The sequence below is a fragment of the Lates calcarifer genome, linkage group LG10 (genome assembly GCF_001640805.2).
Source record: "Lates calcarifer isolate ASB-BC8 linkage group LG10, TLL_Latcal_v3, whole genome shotgun sequence".
Lineage (NCBI taxonomy): Eukaryota > Metazoa > Chordata > Actinopteri > Centropomidae > Lates > Lates calcarifer.
In genome coordinates, this window is record NC_066842.1 from 345,184 (window position 1) to 367,484 (window position 22,301).

A 22,301-nucleotide genomic window follows, 5' to 3' on the forward strand; every position below is an offset into this window, starting at 1 on the left:
AGCTCAGTCATAAAACAGCAGCAGAAAACTCTGGATGTTCACTGAGTCCTTGTTGTAGTCAGGTGTGTGTGATGTGTGTATTTTCATGCCACATGACAAAAGCCTCACAATGCTCCCAGCAGCTTACTTAAAAAAAAAACAACAACAAAAAGAAAAACTCATGGGTGGTGAACAAAGGTTCTTTTCTAATGAAGCATATTTCACATCAAAACTGCTGTGCTCGGCATGTTGTTTGCAAGAAGGCATTTCCTTTGTGAAGCATTTCAGCACTGATCACCGCACTTTTGTTTCTCTGACAATGGAAATATTCAATAACAAGAAGACCTGCCAAATCTGCGACGGGGGCCAAAATCTCTGCGTCCCGCCCCGTCCAGCCCCCGGTGTCCGATGATAACACTGTGATTATGGCTCTGTGGTCACCTGGCTGCACACTCTGTGTTATCAGGTCCATCTGTCTCAGGCTAATCCAACTGTCCTGTAATAAATCCTCCTTCATCAAGCTGCTGATGGTTCTAATGGACTAAATTAAAAGCTGTGGACGGACCCCAGACAGTTGATCCTCAGGCTGGGACGAGGACATCAGGTCTCAGGTGTTAAAGTCGACTTTAAAGTCATTGAAGTTCTGAGGATTTTAGTCCTGGTTGATCTGGTTCCATCTGGTTTCTGGTTCCTGGTTCTGTGAGTGTGATTTAACACCTCAAGTCCCAGAAACCCTTTAGTCGATATTAGTGTTTGTAGATTGTAGGTCAGAGGCAGAACAATCAAAGCTTCTCTATAGACAGAGGTTACAGAATATTAATACACTGTTCATCATCCTATCACAGCTGTTCATCGTCCTATCACAGCTGTTCATCATCTTATGTCAGCTGTTCATCGTCCTATCACAGCTGTTCATCGTCATATGACAGCTGTTCATCGTCCTATCACAGCTGTTCATCATCTTATGACAGTTGTTCATCGTCCTATCACAGCTGTTCATCGTCCTATCACAGCTGTTCATCATCTTATGTCAGCTGTTCATTGTCTATGACAGCTGTTCATCGTCTTATGTCAGCTGTTCATCGTCTTATGACAGCTGTTCATCGTCCTATCACAGCTGTTCATCGTCCTATCACAGCTGTTCATCGTCTTATGACAGTTGTTCATCGTCCTGTCTCAGCTGTTCATCGTCCTATCACAGTTGTTCATCGTCCTGTCTCAGCTGTTCATCGTCCTATCACAGCTGTTCATCATCCTGTATGACAGCTGTTCATCGTCCTATCACAGCTGTTCATCATCTTATGACAGTTGTTCATCGTCCTATCACAGCTGTTCATCGTCCTGTCTCAGCTGTTCATCGTCCTATCACAGCTGTTCATCATCTTATGACAGTTGTTCATCGTCTCAGCTGTTCTCAGCTGTTCATGTTCATAGGTTTTAATAAAGTTGAGAAATCAGGTCCTGATCTCTGAAAACATGTTTCTGTTTTTAGCGGAAGATCAGTTTGACCTCAGGTTGTTTTAAAGAGCTTAGCAGTGATGCTGTGCAGCTAAGGTGTAGTTCAGGTTGGACTTGATAAAGGTAGTTCAGGTACATACGATCAGTGTACAATGACAAATTCAAAGACGTTCAGCTGTGATCAGATACGATGAGAGAGCTGGGATATAAACATGCAAACAGCTGCAGAGATTCAGAGGAGCCATGTATCTTCACCTGTCGCTCTGACACAGGAACCTTCCTCATCAACATTCACCACGGCCTGATGTTTTCTGTTCTTATCACTGGTCCACAGTCTCAGTCAGTCTGAGAGCTTATCTGTGCACTGTTTAACCCTGACCCACAACCACGTCCCTGAACGCAACACAACTATTATACAAGGATAAAAGAATCCATCAGTCAGAGAGGAAGAATCAGGTGTCCAGAGATTCTGTCTCTTATTCCTCTGAGTTCATTTCTCATCGTGTGGATTCATTTTTATTTCTTGTTTCAGCTTCATTTTCTCTCTAAATCATTGTTTTCTAACCGACTGTGTAACAGTTATCACCATGAGCTCACAGCAGGAGTCTTAATGAGCAGCAGTGAGTGCTGTAGTTACTTGTTTTTCCCTGGGTTTTGCCTCATAGGGTGAAATCTCTAAGGTCATCAACGCTGCAGTGTTTCAGCTCCAGACCATGAGGATCCATCCCTCCCCAATGTCTCCCACATTAACCAGATGAAGAGAGAGAACTGACATACATAAAGAAGGTTTTATGGAAAAATGTGCAGAGGAGTACAAGGTGTTTTCACAGGTAGAACAACCTGAGAGACAAAACCTGGGGTAAAATCAGCCTTAAATCCCTCACTGCTGACTGTAAAGTGAAGTGACCTTTAACAGTGGAGAACTGCCCATGTCCTCTGAGACCTTTCTTTATGAACTGATTGATTATTGATCAGAGGACACATGATGGCAGAGAGCAGCTGAATCCATCAGTGATAAACACACAGAGGCTTCATCTGTTTATCAGTCAATCTCAGATGGGTCTGACATTTGATGTGACCTTTTTACAGAGTCCAACAGTTTTCCTCTGGTCTTCGCTCTCATCTCTCTCTTTATAAAAACCTTTAAAAATGAGGAGGCAACAGTTTGCTCAGCTGCTCCAAACAGGCAGGAAAGCTCTGCATTACAGAATCAGACCCCACTGATGAAACCTGAGATCAGTTTGTTGAGTGGAGCGTCAGCTGACTGAGTCTCACTGTACAGCCTGAGAACAAACAGAGACCTGTGTCCTCCAGCTGGTACAGACTGACAGAAATGGATCAAAACTGATAAATAAATGCATCGAGCTGCAGCGTGCTCTGTTCAGACAACAAGGCCTCAGAGAAATGCCTTTGTTTCCATCACAAGAGCTCGTTCAGCTGCTTATTTTCTGTATGAGAGACGCTGACGTTCACAGACTGAGGATTGTTTTTTTAATAAATGGACGGCAGTGTGAAGAGAGGAGCACCAGGAGCCGCTCACTGCTGCCCTGTGTAGTATCATACTGTTAATACACTGATATTAATCACACACATACACAGCTCTGTGAAACATATAAAGTCCTTCATTAAAATAAAAAATAGAATACAATAACATTAGACCCTATAATAAATCTTTAAAAGAACAGTGTAAAGAGACACATCGTGAAGCAGCAGATAAAATCTCTACACTGGGAACAACAAGAAGAAGTTCAGTCAAACTGTATCTCACCAAGTTCACCTGCAGCTGCACGCCGCCATCTTGGAACCAAACAAACAAACAAATAACTTCAGAGTTAATGAATCCTCTTAGATGAGTTGAGAGAGTTTAAAGTGTTGTTCAGCAGAGAGCTGAGAGAGAGAGAGAAGAAACACATCAACAGATTCAGGTTTATTACTCAGACCAGACTTTAACTTGAACTTTATTCATTTGTCTCTTTACAGGATCAACACAGGAAGACAAGTGAAACCAGTCACTGTCATAGATTCAAGTGAAGGAACTGTCTAAAGGTAAATCAGTTCCTGATGAACAGTAAATGTTTCTGAACTCTGAACTGAGTCACAGTGAAGTTCAGTAAATGTTTGGTGTCAGTGTGGACATCAGGGTCAGAGGTCAGAGGTCAGAGTTTCAACTGCTCAGAAAATAAATGAAGATTCAGAGAAAACAGAGAGAGTGTCTCCATCCAGAGGAGCAGAGAGGAACTGCAGGTGAATACCTGAACTACACTGATGATATATGTGATGTGCTGATGTCTGTTGTGATGATGTTTATCAGCCTGGATGGACTGAGTACGGTGGCCCTGAGGTCCAACACAGAGGAGGTGAACATCAGCTCTCCTTCTGTCACGTTCTGGTTTTAGTTTCTTGTTCTCTGGAATATTATTCTTGTGTTTTGTCCAGTGTTGTGGTGTTTGGCTCCTCAGGGCCACCGTAGAGGAATGTTAACCACACCTGATGGCCTGATGGCCTGCAGGTGTTTATACCTGAGATCAGACTCGACAGTCGACGTCCTGTCAGGTGAGTTACTCATTAAAAACAACTGGTCCAGAGTCACATTTGTTGTTGTGACAATCTGTGTGGTAAACTCCACCCGCCTGGTGTAACAGGAGCCAGAAAGCAAACGTTCTCTGATCTGCTGATTCAACAGGCACCAACACAGTTTACCACAGTTTCACTTCCCTCTGCACACGTTTGTTTCTCTCACTCTTGCTTCACTGGTATGAATTTATCCACAGAGGAACTTCCTTTTCTCTCCTGTGTCAGAACAAACACACTCGTCTCTATGAGCGACCGAGGCTCTCTCTGATTCTCTGAACCAGTGGATCAGCCGGTAAGAGGACAGACGGTAAGACAGACACTAGTCACTGCTCAGAGAGGAACAGGTTCCAGACAGAGGCAGGTTTATGAGCTGTGGTGTGATGGTGCGTTCATGTTCTCCATGTTCCAGATCAGCTGTCAGGGCGAGATGGCAGAACCACAGAGGGACAGGACCGAGCCCACAGCTCTGACTGCAGGTCTGTGTTTAGGTCTCATCGGCAGCTGATGGACTCATTCTGTCACAGTGTCACAGTCAGGTGTGGCCCCTGCTTGTCTGTGAAAACCTCATGTGAGCTCCAGCTCAATAAAATAAAACAGGTTGATATCAGAGGAGCGAGGAGGCGCCTCGAGCTGTTTCCTGTTTGTGACTTACAGAGCTGAATGAAACGACCGCAGAGACAGAACAAGCAGAGCGTCCGGGCCCTGTCTCATGATCACTGACACACATACCTGTTTTATATCACAACACTGTGTGACTGTACATCATGTGTGTGTGTGTGCAGCTGAAGGTCCCAGTTGTTCCAGTCTGACCACTAAGGAGCTGCAGCAGAACCTGAGAGCAGTGAAGCAGAGAGAGCGACCGGTCCGGCTGCTGTTTGAAATCCCATCCACTCGAATCATCGAGCAGACTCTGTCCAGATATGTGGTGAGACACCTGAACACACAGTCAGAGGTCAGAGGTCAGAGGTCAGGAGCTCTCTGGGCCTTCCTCCTCTCATTACTTTAATGTTTGAGGCACAGTAACAGCTCCTGGATGGAGGATGGAGAGAACCAGCCTGTTGACAACAAGTACAATCATAGAAATGAGAGAGTGAGTCACTGTGTCAAGACTCTTCTGCACAGTGAGTCCGTGAACACATCACTAAACCATCATGTTGTCTGTCCTCAGGTGTATCAGATCGTGGTGATGCGTTCAGGGAGCTTTGACTCCCGTCGTGTCTCGGTGGAGCGTCGTTACAGTGACTTCTCCCGCCTCCACCACAGACTGATGGAGGAGTTCAGTGAGGAGCTGGAGGAGGTGCCGCTGCCCCGTAAACTCCTCACCGGGAACTTCTCCCCGGAGATGATCTCTGAGCGCCGCCTGGCCCTGCAGGATTATTTAGCCCAGCTGTTCTCGGTCCGCTGCGTCCGACTCTGCCCCCACTTCTCCCGGTTCTTCACGGAGCAGGAGCAGAGGAGGGCGCATGCTTTACTGCGGGCGGGGCAGTTCGACGCGGCTCTGGAGCAGCTGCAGCTGGTCTTAGAGATCCAGGAGAAGCTGTTACCGTGGCAGAGCCCCACCCTCACCGTCCCCACCCTCTCCGCCCTCGCCGTCTGTTACCGGGACCTGGAGCGGCCGGAGCAGGCCTTCTCCGCCGCTCAGAAGGCCCTGCCCCCGGTCAGACGGTACGGGCTCAAACACTACCGGGCTTCCCTGCTGGACCTGCTGGTGGATCTGGGCTACCAGCTGAGGCGGCCTGTGGCCCAGCTGCAGGAGGAGCTGACCGGCCTGAGAGACGCAGAGAGAGGAGAGGTGTCCTCCCGCTCCCTGAAGGAGCTGGTGGTCCAAGAGTTCATCTGACGACTGGAGAACAGACCACAGGCCAGCAGAGACCAGCAGAGACCAGCAGAGACCAGCAGAGACCACAGACCCATTATTTGCAGCATTAAAGAAACATATCCTCTAACAGGTGTTGTGTTCAGGGACCCGGTGTCAGAACATTTTGTCCTCCTGAGCAGATTCCTCAGAACTGATCCAGCCCAGGAGGTCTGGATTCAGAGGCAGCATTCAGACACAGGGTCAGAGGTCAGAGGTCAGAGGTCACAGAGACAGATTCAGATTCAGGTCTTTGTTTGTGACAGAGTCAGCATATTAGGAACACCTCTGAGTATAACACAGTCCAGTGTAACACTATCCCTGATCCTGATCCTGATCCTGATCCTGATCCTGATCTGTGCTGAGCTTCAGTCTGATCTGAAACTTAAATACTGATTCTCTGACAGTCGGCCTCCGTCAGAGACCAGGATCCAGTAAATCACTTGTTCCAGTCAGTGACAGACGGTGATCAGTGAGTGAGCAGGATGTTTCCTGTGTGGTGAATGAATGTCTGCAGACGAAGCTGAGTGTGCTCACAGATTGGTCAACACACAAACTGAGTTTCAACAAAACAGTCGAACGGCTCAAAACTCTCGAGTTACACAACGACACGTCTCTCTGGGTTTTCTTTGTTTTCGGTGACAAGTCAGAGAGGATTTGTAATGAATGTCTGTGAAGCAGCAGAGGATCCTGTAAAGGTTAGAGTTGGATTTACTCTGAGGAATGAATGTAATGAACTCAGAGGAAGCTTGGTCTCATTTCTTGTTCAACATTTAGCAGCTGTTCAGAAGCTTAAATCATCTTTTTCTTTCTGATCATGGATCATTTACAGATCAGAGTCACTTCAGTAATCTGAGCAGATGTACACTGTGTATTCACCTGTGATGTGGCTGTGACTCTCTGTGCCTATAGACTTTATAATAAATTATCAGCTTTCATTTATTACATTCTGATCTCTGAATAAACACTGATTTCTCCTCATGGTTGGAACTTTAATCATCCATCTATCCCAGTTTAATAATAATAATAATACATCGATGATATCAGCGGTAGATTAGCCGGACTGCTTACGCTGCTCGACGTTCGATTGCTCCTGTCTGAATGAGCAGCCGCTGCTCGTGGCTTCAGCTGAACATTTAACCACTGAACAAACAGAAGCTGCTGATTTTCTCTCTGTGACCCGGTGAACGATGGCGAACGACTCCGTGAAACTCTCCAAAAACCTCCTGCGTATGAAGGTGAGTGAAACAGTCTTTGTTCATAAATGAGGGAAGCTAGTTAGCTAGCTAGGGAAGGTGTGTGTGTTAGCTACAGCAGAGCTAGCTGTCTGACGCCACGCCGAATCCCATTCAGAAATCAGACAATAACAGAGTTCCTGCCTCAGTGAAAGCGCTGAATATTTACAACTGTCGAGTTAAGACATTTGAATATAAAGTTTGAACCAGTGATTAATTCGGTGAAGTCATCAGACTCCCTCACTGACTCTGTCTCCACTGAATAGAGTGGTGGACAGACAGGAGCACACGATGATGCCAGTGGTGAGTTAGGTGCAGTAGCTGAGGGGAAACGCTGGTGCTGTGGTCTGATGACTGTTGCTGCTGTGTTTGGTGAAGTGTGGTTCTGTGTTCAGTTCATGCAGAGAGGTCTGGATGCTGAGACGAAGAAGCAGCTGGAAGAAGACGAGAAGAGAATCATCAGTGATGAACACTGGTATCTGGACCTGCCAGAGCTCAAAGCTAAAGAGTAGGTGTCACACACACACACACACACACACTGCAGGAACTGAGAGCTCCATACCAAACTCCATTCAGAAACCTGCTGATTTAAGTGTGATAAGTTGTGTATGTGTGATCATGTGAGAGTGTTTTTCCTCCCTGTCTCTCAGGAACCTGATCATAGAGGAGAGGAGTTTTGTTCCCTGTGAGGACCTGAAGTACGGCCGCATGTCCTTCAAAGGTTTCAACCCTGAAGTGGAGGTTTGTTCCAGCTGTTTACTGAAGTGATGATTCACTAAAATGTTCAAATCAAGAACCAGAGAGAAGAACTGTCCTCCTCCTCTGAGTCACAGAAACATTTTATATTCAGGAAGAAAACAGATCTGACTGTTCCACTGTTGGAGTGGAAACATTAAAGCAGAGGTATTTTATTTTGAAGGTGACATGATCATTCTTAGGTTTCCAGGAGAGAGGAGGACTTTAACCTTGGTCTACAGATGAGGCTCAGATGTAACTGTGGCCTGATGGTGGTTTTCACTCACAGAAACTGATGGCGCTGATGAATCCCAGAGATGAAGAGGAGAAACAGAAAGAGGAGGAGGTGAGCAGGATGCAGACCGACGTCACAGATGAAGAAATGGCTCTGAGGTACGTCACTGTTCCAAGTTTAGGTTGATTCACTTACTTAATTAAGTACATTTCCTTCAGTACTCTGTTACTTTAAATTATCTGATAACTGATAACTTACTCTGCAGATTCAGATGAATAAAACACAAATATAATGAAGAAATAAATTGATGTTTTTTATTGAATAAGAAAAGACTTTTATTAAAACCTGTCACTTATTGTTTTAACAGCTGATTTAAACTAAAACTGGATTTATGTTTTTGACTTTTCATTGAACCTGATGATATTTCTAATAAAACATGATGGTGTGTCCTAGTTGTGATAAAAATATTGAAAGCAGCTGTTAATCCACTGTAAAAGGTTTATGAAGAAGCTGGGCTGTTGTTTGTTAGTACTGAAACCTTTTAAACCTCCCTCAGTCTCTTCAGCCTCTGACCGTGTGTTCGGTGTGTTTCAGGTACGAGAGTTTAGTTGGGAGCATGAAGAAGAAGTTTGTGAAGAAACGTGAGCGAGCGGCGATGGAGGAGGACCTGAACCAGAACGTCGTAGAAACAAACACAAAGAAAGCTTTTGTGAAACCTCAGGACTGAACTGATGATGAGACTCAGAAACATGTTTTTATGTAAAGAACTCAGGATGAATGTTTTTTTACGGCTGTGCAGCAGAGACTGTTTTCTACAGAGGACACGATGAGGGAGAGGATGTTCTTCATCCTGATTTTAAACACATGACAGTGTTTCCCAGTCTGTGCAGCAGAGCTGAGGCCTTCATTAAACACATGGCTCAGTGTGTCCATGTGTCTGTCAGGTCATTTTTAAACAGACCATGAGCAGTGCTGCAGAGCTGAGTGTGTGACTGCAGCCTCACTACACAAACACTTTGTTCAGGTTTGGACCTCAGGTGAGTTTCCTGTCTGAGTTTACAGATGGTGACAGGAAGTGATTCATGGGAAATCAACACAGACTAAAGCTGTGTCCCACGTCCAGGTTCAACTCTGAACAGGTTCTAAACCAACAACAGACACAAGAGACACAATGAACTCCACAAATACAAAGTAAAGTGTGTTTCCTTAAAGTTTGTGTTGTCCAGTGTTTCTGTGAAGCTGATTCACCTGCACCCTCACTTCACTTTCACTTCACTTCACTTCACTTTACTTTACTTCACTTTACTTTCACTTTACTTTACTTCACTTTACTTCACTTTACTTCACTTCACTTTACTTCACTTTACTTTACTTCACTTTACTTTACTTCACTTTACTTTACTTTCACTTTACTTCACTTTCACTTTACTTTACTTTACTTCTTTACTTTACTTCACTTCACTTTACTTTACTTTTTACTTCACTTCACTTTACTTTACTTCACTTTACTTCACTTCACTTTACACTTCACTTTACTTTTACTTTACTTCACTTACTTTACTTCACTTACTTCACTTTACTTTCACTTACTTCACTTTACTTCACTTTACTTTACTTCACTTTACTTTACTTTTTACTTCACTTTACTTCACTTTACTTACTTCACTTCACTTCACTTTACTTCACTTCACTTTGTTTCACTATTTCACTTCACCTTACTTCGGCAGCTTCTTTTGCTTTGTGTGTTGAAGCTTACTCCTCAGAACACCTGGACTCAGTCTGGTTGTTTATGAGCTGCAGTGGTTCAGTGGTTCAGTGGTCAGGAGGAGACTGTGTTGAGTGTGTTGCTGCTGAAGAAAAGAAAATGCCCAAACGTTTCTCTCAGAGTTTAATAGTGTCGATGTGTAGATGTGTCTGTGCTGACTGAACTGTGTGTTTGACACTTTCCATACAAATGAAGTGACAGTGACCAGGTACATTATCAGTGTTGGTGCATTCAGGTCCTGTGGGATTTTTTATGATGAACAAACCAGATGAACAGGATTCTTCTCAGTGCTGATGTGTTTGATTTCTGGATGATTGTAACAGTCTCTGCTGTTCACTGTGATGTCTGAAACCACCCGGACCTGGTCTCTGGTCTCTGGTCTCCGGTCTCCGGTCTCAGGTCCTCCTGAGTCCTGCAGGTTCACAGTCGGTGAGTTTAGGGAACCTGGAGATGATGAGGTCGAAGGCGGAGGTGGGACAGTGACGGTGGAGGAACGGCAGCAGCCATCCCATCTGTCCGGGGGTGTACAGGGGCCTGGGCCGGACCGACAGCAGAGCGTCACACAGGTCGTCCACCACCGGAGACAGATCCTCCGGAGTCTGCTGGGACATTCTGGACAGACTGACGGGGAGGGAGGAGATGTACGCCTCCCCATAATCCTCTCTGGCTGCAGAGGAAACGGCTGAGAGGAGCTCGTCTCTGTAACGAGCGATGTCATCACTGTTTCCAAAGATGTCTGAGAGGAGAGAGAGTTTATTCATCTCTGACTGACCTGAGCTCCGTCTGTCTGTCTGTCCATCTGTGTCTGTCTGTCTGTCTGTCTCTGTCTGTCTGTCTGTCTGTCTGTCTGTCTGTCCCTCAGTCTGTCTGTCTGTCTGTCTGTCTCTCTGTCTCTGTCTGTCTCATCTGTCTGTCGTCTCTGTCTGTCTCTCTGTCTCTCTGTCTCTGTCTGTCTCTCTGTCCCTCCATCTGTCTCTCTGTCCCTCGGTCTGTCTGTCCGTCTGTCTGAATCAACAACATACACTAAACACAAACAACTGCAGCTTAGAAGCTTGAAGTTGTTTTGGTTCATCAGAAAATAAAAAGTTCAGACTTTAGCTTGAATCATGTTTGAATCATGTTCTCTGATTTCATTCAGTGAGTTTGAAAACTTTTGGATTAAAGTTGCACAGATGTTGAGTTGTTTACTGTATTTGCGTTGCTGTGGCTCAGGAGGTAAAGTGTTCGATGCCCGGCTCCTCCAGTCCAAAAACACAGGGTCATGAAAACAGGTGTGATTTAAAAGAGCAAATGAGTTTCGAGTCAGACTGTGTCAGACTGCAGTTTAACTCAAAGGAGGAAATAAAGCAAATGAAGGAGATTCAGAGAAAATTCAAAAAGAAGAAGTGAATGAACAAAAGAACAAAAGAGGAAGAAGAAAAACAGTAAAAGCAAAACAAAGAGCAGTAGAGTCAGACTCTGGATCAGTTTATGGCCTGTGAATGTGTAGGGTCACCTGTTCAGGTTCACACCTGTCAGGTTCTGAGCTGATGAACATGTGGACTAACACCTGAACTCTGACCTACTTGTTCTGAATCCTGCAGGTTGGATTAAAGCCACGCTGACGCCCCACTCAGCCAGCTCCAGCCTCATCACCTGGGAGAAAACACTCAGAGCTGCTTTAGAGGCTCCGTAAGCAGCGAAGCCGGGCAGCGGCACCTCGCCTGCACGACACACACCTGCCTGTTAACACACCTGACATCTATTTACAGGTTGATGTGGTTTTAATGTGCAGCTCTGCGGCCAGGTGTACCTGCCATGCTGGACATGTTGACGATGCGTCCTCTGGACTGTCTCAGCAGAGGCAGGAAGACCTGACACATGTTGACAGCTGCCAGGAAGTTCACCTCCAGGCAGCGTCTGCAGGCGGAGAGCGGGTGGAGCTCTGCGTTGGCCGGGCAGAGGAGGATTCCTGCGTTATTCACCAAACCCCACAGACCTGCAGGGACGGCACACAGGACCAGGTGACCCTCACAGACTCTCTGTCATCACTGCTCCAGCAGATCACAGGTGAGACCAGCTCAGACTCACCTGTGCGTCCGACCTGGCTGCAGATGTAGCTGTGAACCGTCTCCACCTGGGAGCTGTCGGTCACGTCGAGCTGCAGAACCTGCAGGTTCTCAGATCCTCGTTCTCTGAGCCGCTGAGCTCCGGCTCCGTTCACATCCAGCACACCTGCAAACACCTGCACCCCCACCTGACTGAGCCGCTGAGCCAGGACGTGGCCGAACCCCGAGTCACACCCTGAGAGAGGAACAGATGCTGTGACATACTCTGCTTAGATCCAGTCTCAGGTGGTCTGGATCAGGAGCAGGGATCAGACGTCAGCCTGGTGCTGATCTGAGCTCAGTCTCAGGTCTGATTATGATCTGATGTTTTACAGCATCAACATAAAGATGAGTGTGCAGCAGCAGAGAGGGTCAGAGGTCAGAGGTCAGAGGTCAGTTTCAGAAGGTCAGAGGTCAGAGGAGTCTGTTCTCTCATGGTGAATCAAACATGGCAGTTAAATCTGACCCAGGATCTGAAACCTCCTGTTTTTCCTGTCTGTCAGACGCTGCTCAGTGAAGCAGAGAAAAATGTCTCCACCCACAACAACACACAGAAAACACCAAAACTGGTGCTGCGTTCACTGACTGTCGGCAGGACGTGTTACAGAGTGTTGACAGAAACCGTGTCAGCGTCTGTGGCTCCTGTCAATCAGTTGTTTCGTCTTTAATGTGTGTGTCAGTGAAGAAGCTCGGTCAGGTCGTTCATCCATCACAGTTGTTTCCTCCATTATCAATACATCTGACAGGGGTTGTCTTTAATAATCGATTGACTGATCGCTGAATAAGATGTAATGTCCTCATTACTCCCTGAAAGTCTGATGAGTCATCAGAGGTTTAGTTACTGATCAGCTGAATATACAACAATATTAATTACTGATTGTCTGTGCAGTGGATTTTCTGTTTTTCTTTGGTTTTGTTCTGATCTCTGCAGAGTGTGTGTGTTACCTGTGATCAGTACAGCTCTGTTCTCCCCCGGCAGCAGCTCGGATCTCCTCCTGTTGACACAGAGCAGACAGAGGCTGCAGCTGAGGAGGACCCCCCCCCACAGAGCTGGAGACACGATGAAGAACAGAGAGGTCCCGGCGGCGGCGCGGCGGCGGCGGCGATGGTCCTGTACCCAGCATCGCGGCCCTGTCTGAGTTTCCACAGCACAGTGAGGACACACAGAGCTGCAGCTACGACACTGAAGCAGGAGCAGGTCTCCATCCTCCGACAGGATCCAGACTCTGACTCTTTCACCTGCAGTTACAGTCTGAGAGGATCAGAGGCCCCGCCCCTCCCTGAGACACCTGCACACAGGTATGTCGGCCTGCTGCCAGCAGGAAGAGCAGCTGACGTATTCCTCAGTCTGATCACTGAAGATAAACTCGACTCACTGAGACCATCTCTCTTCTGTCTTTAAACTCCAGCTGCTGAAACCTGACGACTGCTGCAGGTTTATTTCAGTTCATCATTACATTGTTTGACTGATTGATTCATTATTAGAAAGTCAGTGATTTTACTGGGAGCTGCTGGAATAGCACTGCCTCCATCTGTTAGTGTGTCTGTGTTACTGTGTCACACAAGTAATCAGATACTTTACTGCAGTAAAAGTAGCACACAGTGACACAGACACACTAACAGATGGAGGCAGTGCTATTCCAGCAGCTCCTGGTTAAATCCCTGTTTTTGTCAATGGAGTCTGGTGCTGATATATAGAGATGTTTCTGGTTAAACTGTCTCTGTAGGAATCTTCTCCATAATGTCAGACACTGGTAACTTCAGCAGAGAGTCGTCCTCTGTGACTGATGGGTTGTAAGTGGACAGTTAGTTCAGTTAGTTTAGAGGTGAAATGTCTGTTCAGTGGAGGACACACAGCTACACACTGATCTGACATGAGAAACACTGGTTTAATAAACTCATCACGTTTTTATTTAAAATGTAACTGCAGCTGTCAGATACATGTGGTGCAGTAAGAATTTCTCTTGTGTACTTTAACAGTAAACAGCAGCAAGTACAAGTAACATAAAAGTGTACTTGTGCTTCAGGCTACAAACAGAATCCATGATCGATCATTATCGATCACATGGACTTAAACGTATAAATAATACGTTTGTGTCAGTGAGGTCGTGTTGTGTGTCTTGAAGCAACATAGTGATGTTCACAGTGTGGCAGTGACCAGCAGGAGGCGCTGTTAGACTCTAACAGGTTAAACTGAGCTGTCACAGAACTGTTCCAAACAGGAAGTCATGAAATAAATGAGTCTCAGTTTTTAGCTCCAGTCAGTTTAGCTTTAAAGGCTGAGGATTGTTGTTGGGCTGTAACTTATAATAAATCAAGATTTCATGAAGGGAAAACACATCAGCCTGTTTTCTGCCACAGGCGCTTATAAAAAATAAGGATTCATCCATAATCGTTAATTTTCCTCATGATTGTTTAAGGAAGTTTCTTCGCATGTCCTCCATCAGTGTGAGACTGAACCCTGAGCAGGGCTCAGATCAGTGAGTCAACCTGCTCTCTTTGGGTTTCACTCAGGCTTACTGGTCTGAGTGTGAACCAGGATCCAGTTCCAGCTGTGACAGCTGTGCTCAGTACTGCAGGATGGTCAGCAGGTTGTAGGTGATGGTGTCTCTGATGACCTCTGCGCTGCAGTACGAGTCTCCTTCACACGGCTCCACCTCCGGCTGTCTCAGGTAACTTCCTGACGGAGCCATCTCCACGTTCCACTCCGGGAGGAAGCCGTCTCCTTGGAGCTCACAGATGTTGTGCAGGACACAGCAGGCGGCCACGATCCGCGGCATCATGGAGACGTCGATGTCGCTCTTCTTCAGCAGACACCTCCAGCGTCCTTTCAGCCGGGTGAAGGCGGTGTCGACCACGGAGCGGGCCGAGGACAGGGTGTAGGTGAAGCGGCGCTGCTCTGGAGACAGCTGCTGCTCCTCACTGTATCCCTTCATCAGCCAGGGCCTCAGAGGGAAGGAGGCGTCGCCCACCAGGTGGACTGGGACCTCCACGCCCTCAGACAGGATCGACCTCTGGAAAACACAGATGTAATTCAGCATGCAGACCTGAAACTCAGACCTCCTCTGCACCAGGAGCCTCCACCTGAACACCTGAGCTCTCACCTCTCTGGGGAACAGGTAACCGTCTGGGCGGTCCTCGGCCTTCAGGTACAGGTCTGAGCTGGACAGGACCGCGGCGCTGCTGCTGCTCCCGGGCCAGCCCGCGTACACATCAGTGAAGCTGCGACAGAAACACCTGTTACCGTCAGATCACGTTAAAGCACAGGTATCAGCGGACACGGTCCTCACCAGACGTTGTGGTCCACCACAGCCTGCAGGATCACGGAGTGCCAGCCCCTCTTGTTGATGTAGTGGTCGGGGTTGTCTCTGGGTGGAGCTATGGGGATGTGGGTCCCGCCGATGGCCCCGGCGCACTGCGGGTAGCAGCGGTCCTTGAAGGCCCGGAGCGTGTCGTCCAGCCGCGGGCCGCTCGGCAGCGACACGAAGCGGTGAAAGAGCCGCTCCACGATGGCGGAGGACACCTGGCGCACGATCACACACACGGTGGCGATCCCCACGCAGAACATGTCGGCGATGGAGCGGTACTCCCCGGACCGGGCGAACCACCACAGGGCGATGGCCAGCCGGCGGCGCGGCTCGATGGGGACGCGGTAGTTCGTCCGGCGACGTTTGATCGCCGAACCGATCAGTTCGACCAGGTAGTCGAAGGTGGCTCGCGACACGCGGAACTGCGCCTTCCACTCCTCGTCGTCGAAGGCCTCCGCCGCCTCCCACAGGTTCTGTCCGGTGCTGCGGGTCCGGACCCAGACCAGCCTGCTGGTGGAGGAGAGGAGGCTGAGCGCAGCCGCGATGGAGGACAGCAGGAAGGCTCTCCTCCTCCGCAGGTACTGCCGCCGCCGCCGCTCTCGCTCCATCATCTCCCGCTCCCGCCGCCGCCTCAGCGCCGCCGTCAGGACCCGGTACAGCTCCAACATCTGCTCACCGAACACCGGAGGGACACCGAGGCCCAGCCCGGAGCACAGCACAGCGGCTGGTAGCGCCGGCTCATCCTCCGGGTTCGCCTCCATTATCTCCCGCCGGTAAACAAACCGCATGTCGCCTGTTGGTGACGTCATAACTACGTGACAAAACATTTTTAATACACGAAATGTTTTTCTCTCGATGTTAAACATCTGATAAAATCTCCAAAGTTACATCCAAACAGAAGATTAAAGACAATTAATTATTAACTCACATTTTATTTTATTTTATTCATCAGTGTCTTTGTCCCTTCTGTTTGTTTTCCTTCCATTAGCCTCTATCGTGATGTTTATCGTGTGTTTAATGCTTGGATTGTGATGAACACGCCCTCCTCAGGTAGCTTAGCTACCATAGACTGTAAATGAAGATAGAAACACACCAGTCTTCAATGAGGTTCTGTAAAGAAACTGAGGACTCAGTTCCTGTGCTTCACACTTCGGTCCAGGAGGTGGCGGTAAACACCTGTAAACCTGTAACGAAGAAGAAGAAGAAGAGGACGTGGACGTGGACGTGGCACTGACGCTGTAAGACCAGTAGGAGGCAGCAGTGCACTAAACTAAGTCTACTTTGAGAAGAGAGAAGAAGAGAAAAAGCGCACACCTGTGCTGTAACAGTTTGAAGACAGGAAATAACAGTTTCTGATCAAACTCATGGACTTCTCTTGGTCTCCTGACGTTAAACTCGACTGAACAATGACCAGGAGAAAGGTCAAAGGTCAAACATCTGAGCTCGTGGCGTCGTGAAGAAAGCACCTGTCTCAGGTGAGTGTTGGTGTTTAAACTTCTCCCTCAGTGAGATGACGGTCAGTTTAGACTCATTGTTATCAGCTGCTGGAGTGTAACTAACAGCAGAACTCTTCACTACACGATTCAGTTTTTCTGCTCTACAACGTTAGAGGGAAATATTTCACCTGCAGCTGATTTAAATGAGTGATGATGCATTTGAATATTTTAAACCGGCCACTGATGCAAACGTAGTGTTTTTGTTTTTTGGTTTAAAGCTTCTGAGTAATATTCTGTTCAAGAGTCATAAAGACAAACACGGTTCATTTCCTTTTACATAGAAACACCTCAGTGTTACACAGGGTTTGGTGCATGTTCCTCTCTCTCTCTTCTTTTTAACAAATATCCTTTTTAAATTTTTTCTAAAAGCCTCTGACTCTGTGATTACAATATCTAGTATTTAATAAGTTGATTATAGTAGCTTATTCTATATTAGTGTATTTAGTTAATTCTATTATAAAAAAGAACTTGTGCTTTATCATGGAAAAGAAACAAATCAGAAACATGGCTCCTTCTTCCTCTGCTTATTCAAACCATCATGCAGCTCTGATATAAAATCTAATCAAAGAAAATATCTACAAAAAAATAAATAAATTCACCTCCTCCTCCTCTCCTCCTCTCCTCCCTCTCCTCCCTCTCCTCTCTCTCCTCCTCTCCTCTCCTCCTCTCCTCCTCTCCTCCCTCTCCTCCTCTCCTCCTCTCCTCCCTCTCCTCTCCTCCTCTCCTCCTCCTCTCCTCCTCTCCTCTCCTCTCTCCTCCTCTCCTCTCCTCTCCTCTCCTCTCCTCTCCTCTCCTCTCTCTCTCTCTCTCCTCTCCTCCCTCTCCTCCTCTCTCTCCTCCTCTCCTCCTGATGTAATGTTACTCTGTCTTTTATTAATATCTCTGTGTTTCTGATCAGGATTCTGGACTACAGGAGTCCAGTCCAGTACAGCAGAGTCCTGATCAGGTTTATTCAGCCTGGACCAGGTCTCGCTGATCTCTGGTGGATCAAACCTCAGTGTTTTAAAATCCCTCTGTCCTGAGTCTGATGTAGCTCTGAGTCTGTGCTGTAGGGTTCAGGTTTAAGGATCCAGCTCCTTGATAACAAACGGAGGTGTTGACAGTGCTGATCCAGGCTGACCTGCAGACCAGCAGGAGGCGCCGCTCCCAGCAGAGACGACAGCTGAAGCTTCAGAGGAATGTTGGGTCCGGCCCGGCGGCTCCAGCACCGCTCTGAAGTCTGAGTCTGAGCCGCTGGAGTTCCCAGCATGCCTCTGACTGACTCAGGTGGAGCGTGAGGCTGGGCCGTCTGCTGTGGGGACGCACGGCCTGCAGGGGGCCCTCTTCCTCCAGGCTACTGCTGCTCCAGACTCCTGAGACCCCCCCCATACCAAACAAATGTCCACAAACAAAGACTGAGAGGAAACAACCTGCAGGAGGAGGGAGGGATGGAGGGAGGGAGAGAGAGGGAGAGAGCATAAGCATACAGCATTAGGAAATCCCTGTTCAAATTAAACCTCTCAATAATCGTTGAAAGTTTGTCGTTGTTTTTGATCGGTCTGTTTTTATGGACGTGCAGTTCAGGGCTCATTGATCAAACAGTGGAAAAGGTTCATGTTGCGTTCTGTGAAAACACAGTGTTCAGCTGCAGAGCTCTTCATTCAACGATCAGGGTCAGTGACAGTTTTTAAAATCACTGAATTTATTCTCCAACACCTGCTCAGTTTCATACGTTTTCATTCAGTGATGATAATAATCATTTTTCTGTTCTGGTTTCTCAGACCTCTGAACGTCCGGTGGTGCGGCTGTGAAGAAAGTCACAGTATGAAATGCTCTCAGGAAATCGTTAGGTTACTAAATGTTTATTAAGATGTTTCACACTTTCAGACCTTTGACATGATGATGTTAAAAGGTGTCACTGTCTACCTGACAGTGACACCTGAAGTTATTGGGTGTGGTTTGGTGTGAGTGATCCGGGCGTCTCTGTGGGTCACAGCTGAGCTTCCTGCAGAGGGCAGCGGTGAGCACATATGAGCTTCTGTCTGTTCACCTGAAATGATGCGTTTGATTTCTTCCCCTGTATCTTGGCCTGTCACAGTGAAACCCAGTGAATCCCTGTTAATCTGCAGCGTGGTGGAAGCTGGAGCCTCGTTGACTCATCCACAGGAGCTCACCTGACTCACCTGAACTCTGAGTTTTACAGGTGTAGTTTTCGATCTCAAAAATAAATGTTAGAACGAGCTGTCAGTCTTTTCTCAGTTTGATGTGTCAGTGTTTCAGCTGCCGTCTGTCAGGATATTAACTTCACACTGAGCTGATGTCTCTGTCCGTCAGTCCCTCCTCACGGATGTAAAGGTGTTGGACAAAATAATAGAAACACCTGTCGTGTAACCACAAAGCTCCACCATGATCGTCCAGGTGAATCAGCTCCTCTGAACCAGTCTGAAGCTTCATCACAGCACTGATGGGTTCAGTCAGGTGTACCTAATAAACTGGACACTGAGTGTAAACGAGGAGCTGCTGCTGTTGAAGATTCACCATCAGACAGTTTGGTGTGTGTCGTTCTGATAACAGGAGGCGTATGTGGATCTTTAGCTCGGCTCACAATGGCTTAGTGGTGGCTAAGCTAACAGGATGCCACCTAGTAAAACACATGAAGCAGCTTCCTGCTGTGTGATATTCAACAGTAAGGGTCACTGGAGGTATGACTGCAAGCAAATGGCACCATCTGTCTCTCAGCTCCAGCCAAGTCTCCGACGGCTGCAGGAGGAAACTCAGCCCCGGCTTTATTTACACCTCCAGCCTGACGCTGTGCAGGAGCAGCTCTCACTGCTCACTGCAGTTTACACTCTGCTTTCTCTCACGATTATACTGCACTCTGCAACAGTCTTTAATCAACAGGAGGAAAACTCACTCGCTGCTGTTTCAGTAATCAATAATCACCAAGATACTGATCAAACAAAAACACTTAACAAAGAGAAAATCTGTGTTTAATATTAAAGTAGAATCAAGTGAATATTTAAATCTTTCTCTTATTAAACCAAAGAATGATTCAACTAATCGTGAAAATAATCGGCAGATTAATCAATAATGAAAATAATCATGAATACAGTCACACCTGTGATGAGACATTTTCATTAAACATGATTTATTGAAATGATCAAACAGCTGATGATGAATCCTCAGGTTAACTCTTAAACTCTAACTGATAGAAATAAATAGAATGAATAATAAATGATGTGATGATGTTGCTGTGATTCTCAGGTGATGGATGTAGTTCTGATGGTAGCAGTGGGGGGGCGCTACAGGCACAGCAGACAGCTCGACCTGAGGTATTGCTGTTGATCTGTTTCCACATTCATACACAGTTGTTCCAGTTCAGGCTGTTCGCACACATCGAGCTTTTTGATTAAGACATGATTCATTTTTAAAATGTCATTCTGTTGTTTCTTGACATGTATGGAGTTTCCAGCTGCCGTCTGTCTGTCTGTCCCTCAGAGCTCACCTGATGTGCAGGTTGGTGCAGTAACAGAAAGAGCTGTGCTGAATCAGCATCTCACTCTGAAAACACACGAGGAAACATCAGGCATACAAACAGGAAAAAATCATTTTATTTTACCATTAGTGAAACCACGGGTGTGAATGACAGTGATGAGTGTGTGCAGGTGTGACTGAAGCTGAGTGAAACATGTTCTTCACGTGTTAATGGGTGATCGTATATATGTGAATATAGGAACTGATTTCCATTGATATATAACAACATAACTGCACATGTTAATGAAATGCAGCTTTCTGTGTGGCACAGTTTGATAGAAAGTGTTTAAATGTTTCATTGTTGTCAGTGAATCAGATGCAGGCTGCAGCTTCACAGGGTCAGACAGTGGGGATATGACAACAGACTGGTTCAGTCCCAGTGGCTGCAGCGTGGGAGTCACTGGGGACACTGGTGTATTTTGAGGGACAGCACATTAGGTGGAGCTGCAGGGAGCTGCCTGCTGGTCTGCCTGAGAGCCCAGCTGCTGTGGCTGCTGGTGGGGTGAGGCGGGGGGGAGAGGGCAGAGGAGCTGCGTGGCAGGAGGGTTGAGTGGCATCACGACGCGACAGCTGCCAGTCCTGGGGGTTAGACGGCCCACGGCTGGGCCTCTCGCTGCCTCGCTAACATGCTCCATGATGTCTGACAGCATTTAACTCGGTGTAAACACGCAGCTGGAAGCGGGGGGGGGGGGGGGGGGAGTCACTCAGGGGGAGTTTGAGAAAGTCTGAAGAGGCTAGAGGTGGAAGTTGAGGTGGAAGTTGCTGCTGTGTTTTATCAGGTACCCCACTCTGTGACCACAGCGGGCGCTGATGTCTGACCCCACACCAAATCCCATTCAGAAATCAGACAATTATTAATGACCTGTCTCACTGAAAGCTCTGCAGACAGGTAAAGGTCCGAGTTAAGACATTTGAATATAAAGTTTGAACCAGTGATTAATTCGGGTGAAGTCATCAGACTCCCTCACTGACTCTGTCTCCACTGAATAGAGTGGTGGACAGACAGGAGCACACGATGATGCCAGTGGTGAGTTAGGTGCAGTAGCTGAGGGGAAACGCTGGTGCTGTGGTCTGATGACTGTTGCTGCTGTGTTTGGTGAAGTGTGGTTCTGTGTTCAGTTCATGCAGAGAGGTCTGGATGCTGAGACGAAGAAGCAGCTGGAAGAAGACGAGAAGAGAATCATCAGTGATGAACACTGGTATCTGGACCTGCCAGAGCTCAAAGCTAAAGAGTAGGTGTCACACACACACACACTGCAGGAACTGAGAGCTCCATACCAAACTCCATTCAGAAACCTGCTGATTTAACTGTGGTTAGTTAACAGGTAACCTTACACAGCCAGACTGAGGTCAGCAGGTGATTTCAGCTCAGGTACAACCCACCAATCATCAGTCAGTGTAGTGATGGATCGGCTGTAATGACAGAGAATTATACAAGTTTGAGTCTGATGTGAGCAGAGGTTTCATGGTGAATTGTAAAAGAAAAGGTGCTCGGTGCAGAGAAATGTTCCTGTCAAACTCTTACAGTATTATATCATTATTTTCTGTTGTGGTTTTTCATAAGTAGGTAATCTGCTGAGTATTCCCTTGATTGTTTGGTTTGTATAAAGTCAGAGAATGAGAGAGCAGAGTGATGTCTTCACAGCGTTGGTTTTGTCTAATCCACAGTCCAAACCTCTAAACAATCATTTGTCTCTCAGCTCAGTTTTATTCACACTGATCAATACCTCCTGTTTCCTCCGATCACTGTCAGTGATGCTCATCACTTATTTACTGTCTGTCATCACACACACACACACACACACACAGAAGGTTTATTAACACTGAAACATTTGTTCTGTTGAATCAGATCAGAGCTTTAACTGTTTCAGTTTCAAATGTTTAGAAATGTTCATTTTTAATTTAAACATTAGATTTAATAAATGATGAAGCAGGCTGTTTAAAATGATACAAACTGTTAAAGTACCCTGATGTGCCCTGAATATAATTTACAATTTATTCCAAACAAGTCTGATAATATAATATAATGTAATGTGATATAATATAATATAATATAATATA

General features: G+C 46.7%; 4 protein-coding genes and 1 long non-coding RNA gene across 7 annotated transcripts; 3 read left to right on the plus strand and 2 right to left on the minus strand.

The window, feature by feature from the left end:
• Nucleotides 1–3,546: 3,546 nt before the first annotated feature.
• On the plus strand, nucleotides 3,547–6,847 carry snx20 (sorting nexin 20). 2 transcript variants are annotated; one of them, XM_018679462.2, is made up of 4 exons: nucleotides 3,547–4,303; nucleotides 4,421–4,487; nucleotides 4,794–4,936; nucleotides 5,180–6,847. In XM_018679462.2, exons 2-4 carry the CDS (start codon nucleotides 4,439–4,441, stop codon nucleotides 5,849–5,851), a joined length of 864 nt encoding a protein of 287 aa, XP_018534978.1. In that variant the 5' UTR covers nucleotides 3,547–4,303; nucleotides 4,421–4,438; the 3' UTR covers nucleotides 5,852–6,847. The 2 variants fall into 2 exon arrangements, with proteins under 2 accessions (XP_018534978.1, XP_050929069.1); XM_051073112.1 differs by having other exon boundaries at nucleotides 3,550–4,318.
• Nucleotides 6,848–6,928: 81 nt separating this feature from the next.
• Nucleotides 6,929–8,999, plus strand: mphosph6 (M-phase phosphoprotein 6). Its single transcript, XM_018679486.2, has 5 exons — nucleotides 6,929–7,104; nucleotides 7,497–7,609; nucleotides 7,752–7,842; nucleotides 8,126–8,229; nucleotides 8,666–8,999. The coding sequence occupies exons 1-5, from the start codon at nucleotides 7,057–7,059 to the stop codon at nucleotides 8,796–8,798; spliced, it is 489 nt and encodes a 162-aa protein (XP_018535002.1). The 5' UTR covers nucleotides 6,929–7,056; the 3' UTR covers nucleotides 8,799–8,999.
• Nucleotides 9,000–9,942: 943 nt separating this feature from the next.
• On the minus strand, nucleotides 9,943–13,308 carry hsd17b2 (hydroxysteroid (17-beta) dehydrogenase 2). Its single transcript, XM_018679482.2, has 6 exons — nucleotides 13,300–13,308; nucleotides 12,869–13,175; nucleotides 11,907–12,119; nucleotides 11,629–11,814; nucleotides 11,402–11,539; nucleotides 9,943–10,572 (listed from the first exon to the last, which is right to left on the minus strand). The coding sequence occupies exons 1-6, from the start codon at nucleotides 13,306–13,308 to the stop codon at nucleotides 10,232–10,234; spliced, it is 1,194 nt and encodes a 397-aa protein (XP_018534998.2). The 3' UTR covers nucleotides 9,943–10,231.
• A 503-nt stretch (nucleotides 13,309–13,811) lies between these two features.
• LOC108885223 (uncharacterized) lies at nucleotides 13,812–15,992 on the minus strand. Of its 2 annotated transcripts, none has more exons than XM_018679455.2 (3): nucleotides 15,214–15,992; nucleotides 15,028–15,145; nucleotides 13,812–14,937 (listed from the first exon to the last, which is right to left on the minus strand). In XM_018679455.2, the coding sequence occupies exons 1-3, from the start codon at nucleotides 15,990–15,992 to the stop codon at nucleotides 14,491–14,493; spliced, it is 1,344 nt and encodes a 447-aa protein (XP_018534971.1). In that variant the 3' UTR covers nucleotides 13,812–14,490. The 2 variants fall into 2 exon arrangements, with proteins under 2 accessions (XP_018534971.1, XP_050929060.1); XM_051073103.1 differs by having other exon boundaries at nucleotides 15,028–15,160.
• On the plus strand, nucleotides 15,866–18,478 carry LOC127142836 (uncharacterized). The gene is made up of 3 exons (XR_007813914.1): nucleotides 15,866–16,004; nucleotides 16,220–16,706; nucleotides 17,626–18,478. It is a non-coding gene; the product is annotated as an uncharacterized LOC127142836 (long non-coding RNA).
• The last annotated feature ends 3,823 nt before the right edge of the window (nucleotides 18,479–22,301 follow it).

What these genes read in the sequence shown, in the direction of transcription:
- mphosph6 (XM_018679486.2), top strand. Translation starts at nt 7,057, where the DNA reads ATGGCGAACGACTCCGTGAAACTCTCCAAAAACCTCCTGCGTATGAAG. An exon ending in AAAACCTCCTGCGTATGAAG is followed by an intron (nt 7,105 to 7,496) that starts GTGAGTGAAACA and finishes TTCTGTGTTCAG; the next exon opens with TTCATGCAGAGAGGTCTGGA. An exon ending in GTTTCAACCCTGAAGTGGAG is followed by an intron (nt 7,843 to 8,125) that starts GTTTGTTCCAGC and finishes TTTCACTCACAG; the next exon opens with AAACTGATGGCGCTGATGAA.
- LOC108885223 (XM_051073103.1), bottom strand. Translation starts at nt 15,992, where the DNA reads ATGGAGGCGAACCCGGAGGATGAGCCGGCGCTACCAGCCGCTGTGCTG. An exon ending in GTGGTGGACCACAACGTCTG is followed by an intron (nt 15,161 to 15,213) that starts GTGAGGACCGTG and finishes TGACGGTAACAG; the next exon opens with GTGTTTCTGTCGCAGCTTCA. An exon ending in GTTACCTGTTCCCCAGAGAG is followed by an intron (nt 14,938 to 15,027) that starts GTGAGAGCTCAG and finishes TGTGTTTTCCAG; the next exon opens with AGGTCGATCCTGTCTGAGGG.
- hsd17b2 (XM_018679482.2), bottom strand. An exon ending in CAGAGCTGTACTGATCACAG is followed by an intron (nt 12,120 to 12,868) that starts GTAACACACACA and finishes TTCCTCTCTCAG; the next exon opens with GGTGTGACTCGGGGTTCGGC. An exon ending in CAACATGTCCAGCATGGCAG is followed by an intron (nt 11,540 to 11,628) that starts GTACACCTGGCC and finishes TGTGTCGTGCAG; the next exon opens with GCGAGGTGCCGCTGCCCGGC.
- snx20 (XM_018679462.2), top strand. Translation starts at nt 4,439, where the DNA reads ATGGCAGAACCACAGAGGGACAGGACCGAGCCCACAGCTCTGACTGCA. An exon ending in GCCCACAGCTCTGACTGCAG is followed by an intron (nt 4,488 to 4,793) that starts GTCTGTGTTTAG and finishes GTGTGTGTGCAG; the next exon opens with CTGAAGGTCCCAGTTGTTCC. An exon ending in AGACTCTGTCCAGATATGTG is followed by an intron (nt 4,937 to 5,179) that starts GTGAGACACCTG and finishes GTCTGTCCTCAG; the next exon opens with GTGTATCAGATCGTGGTGAT.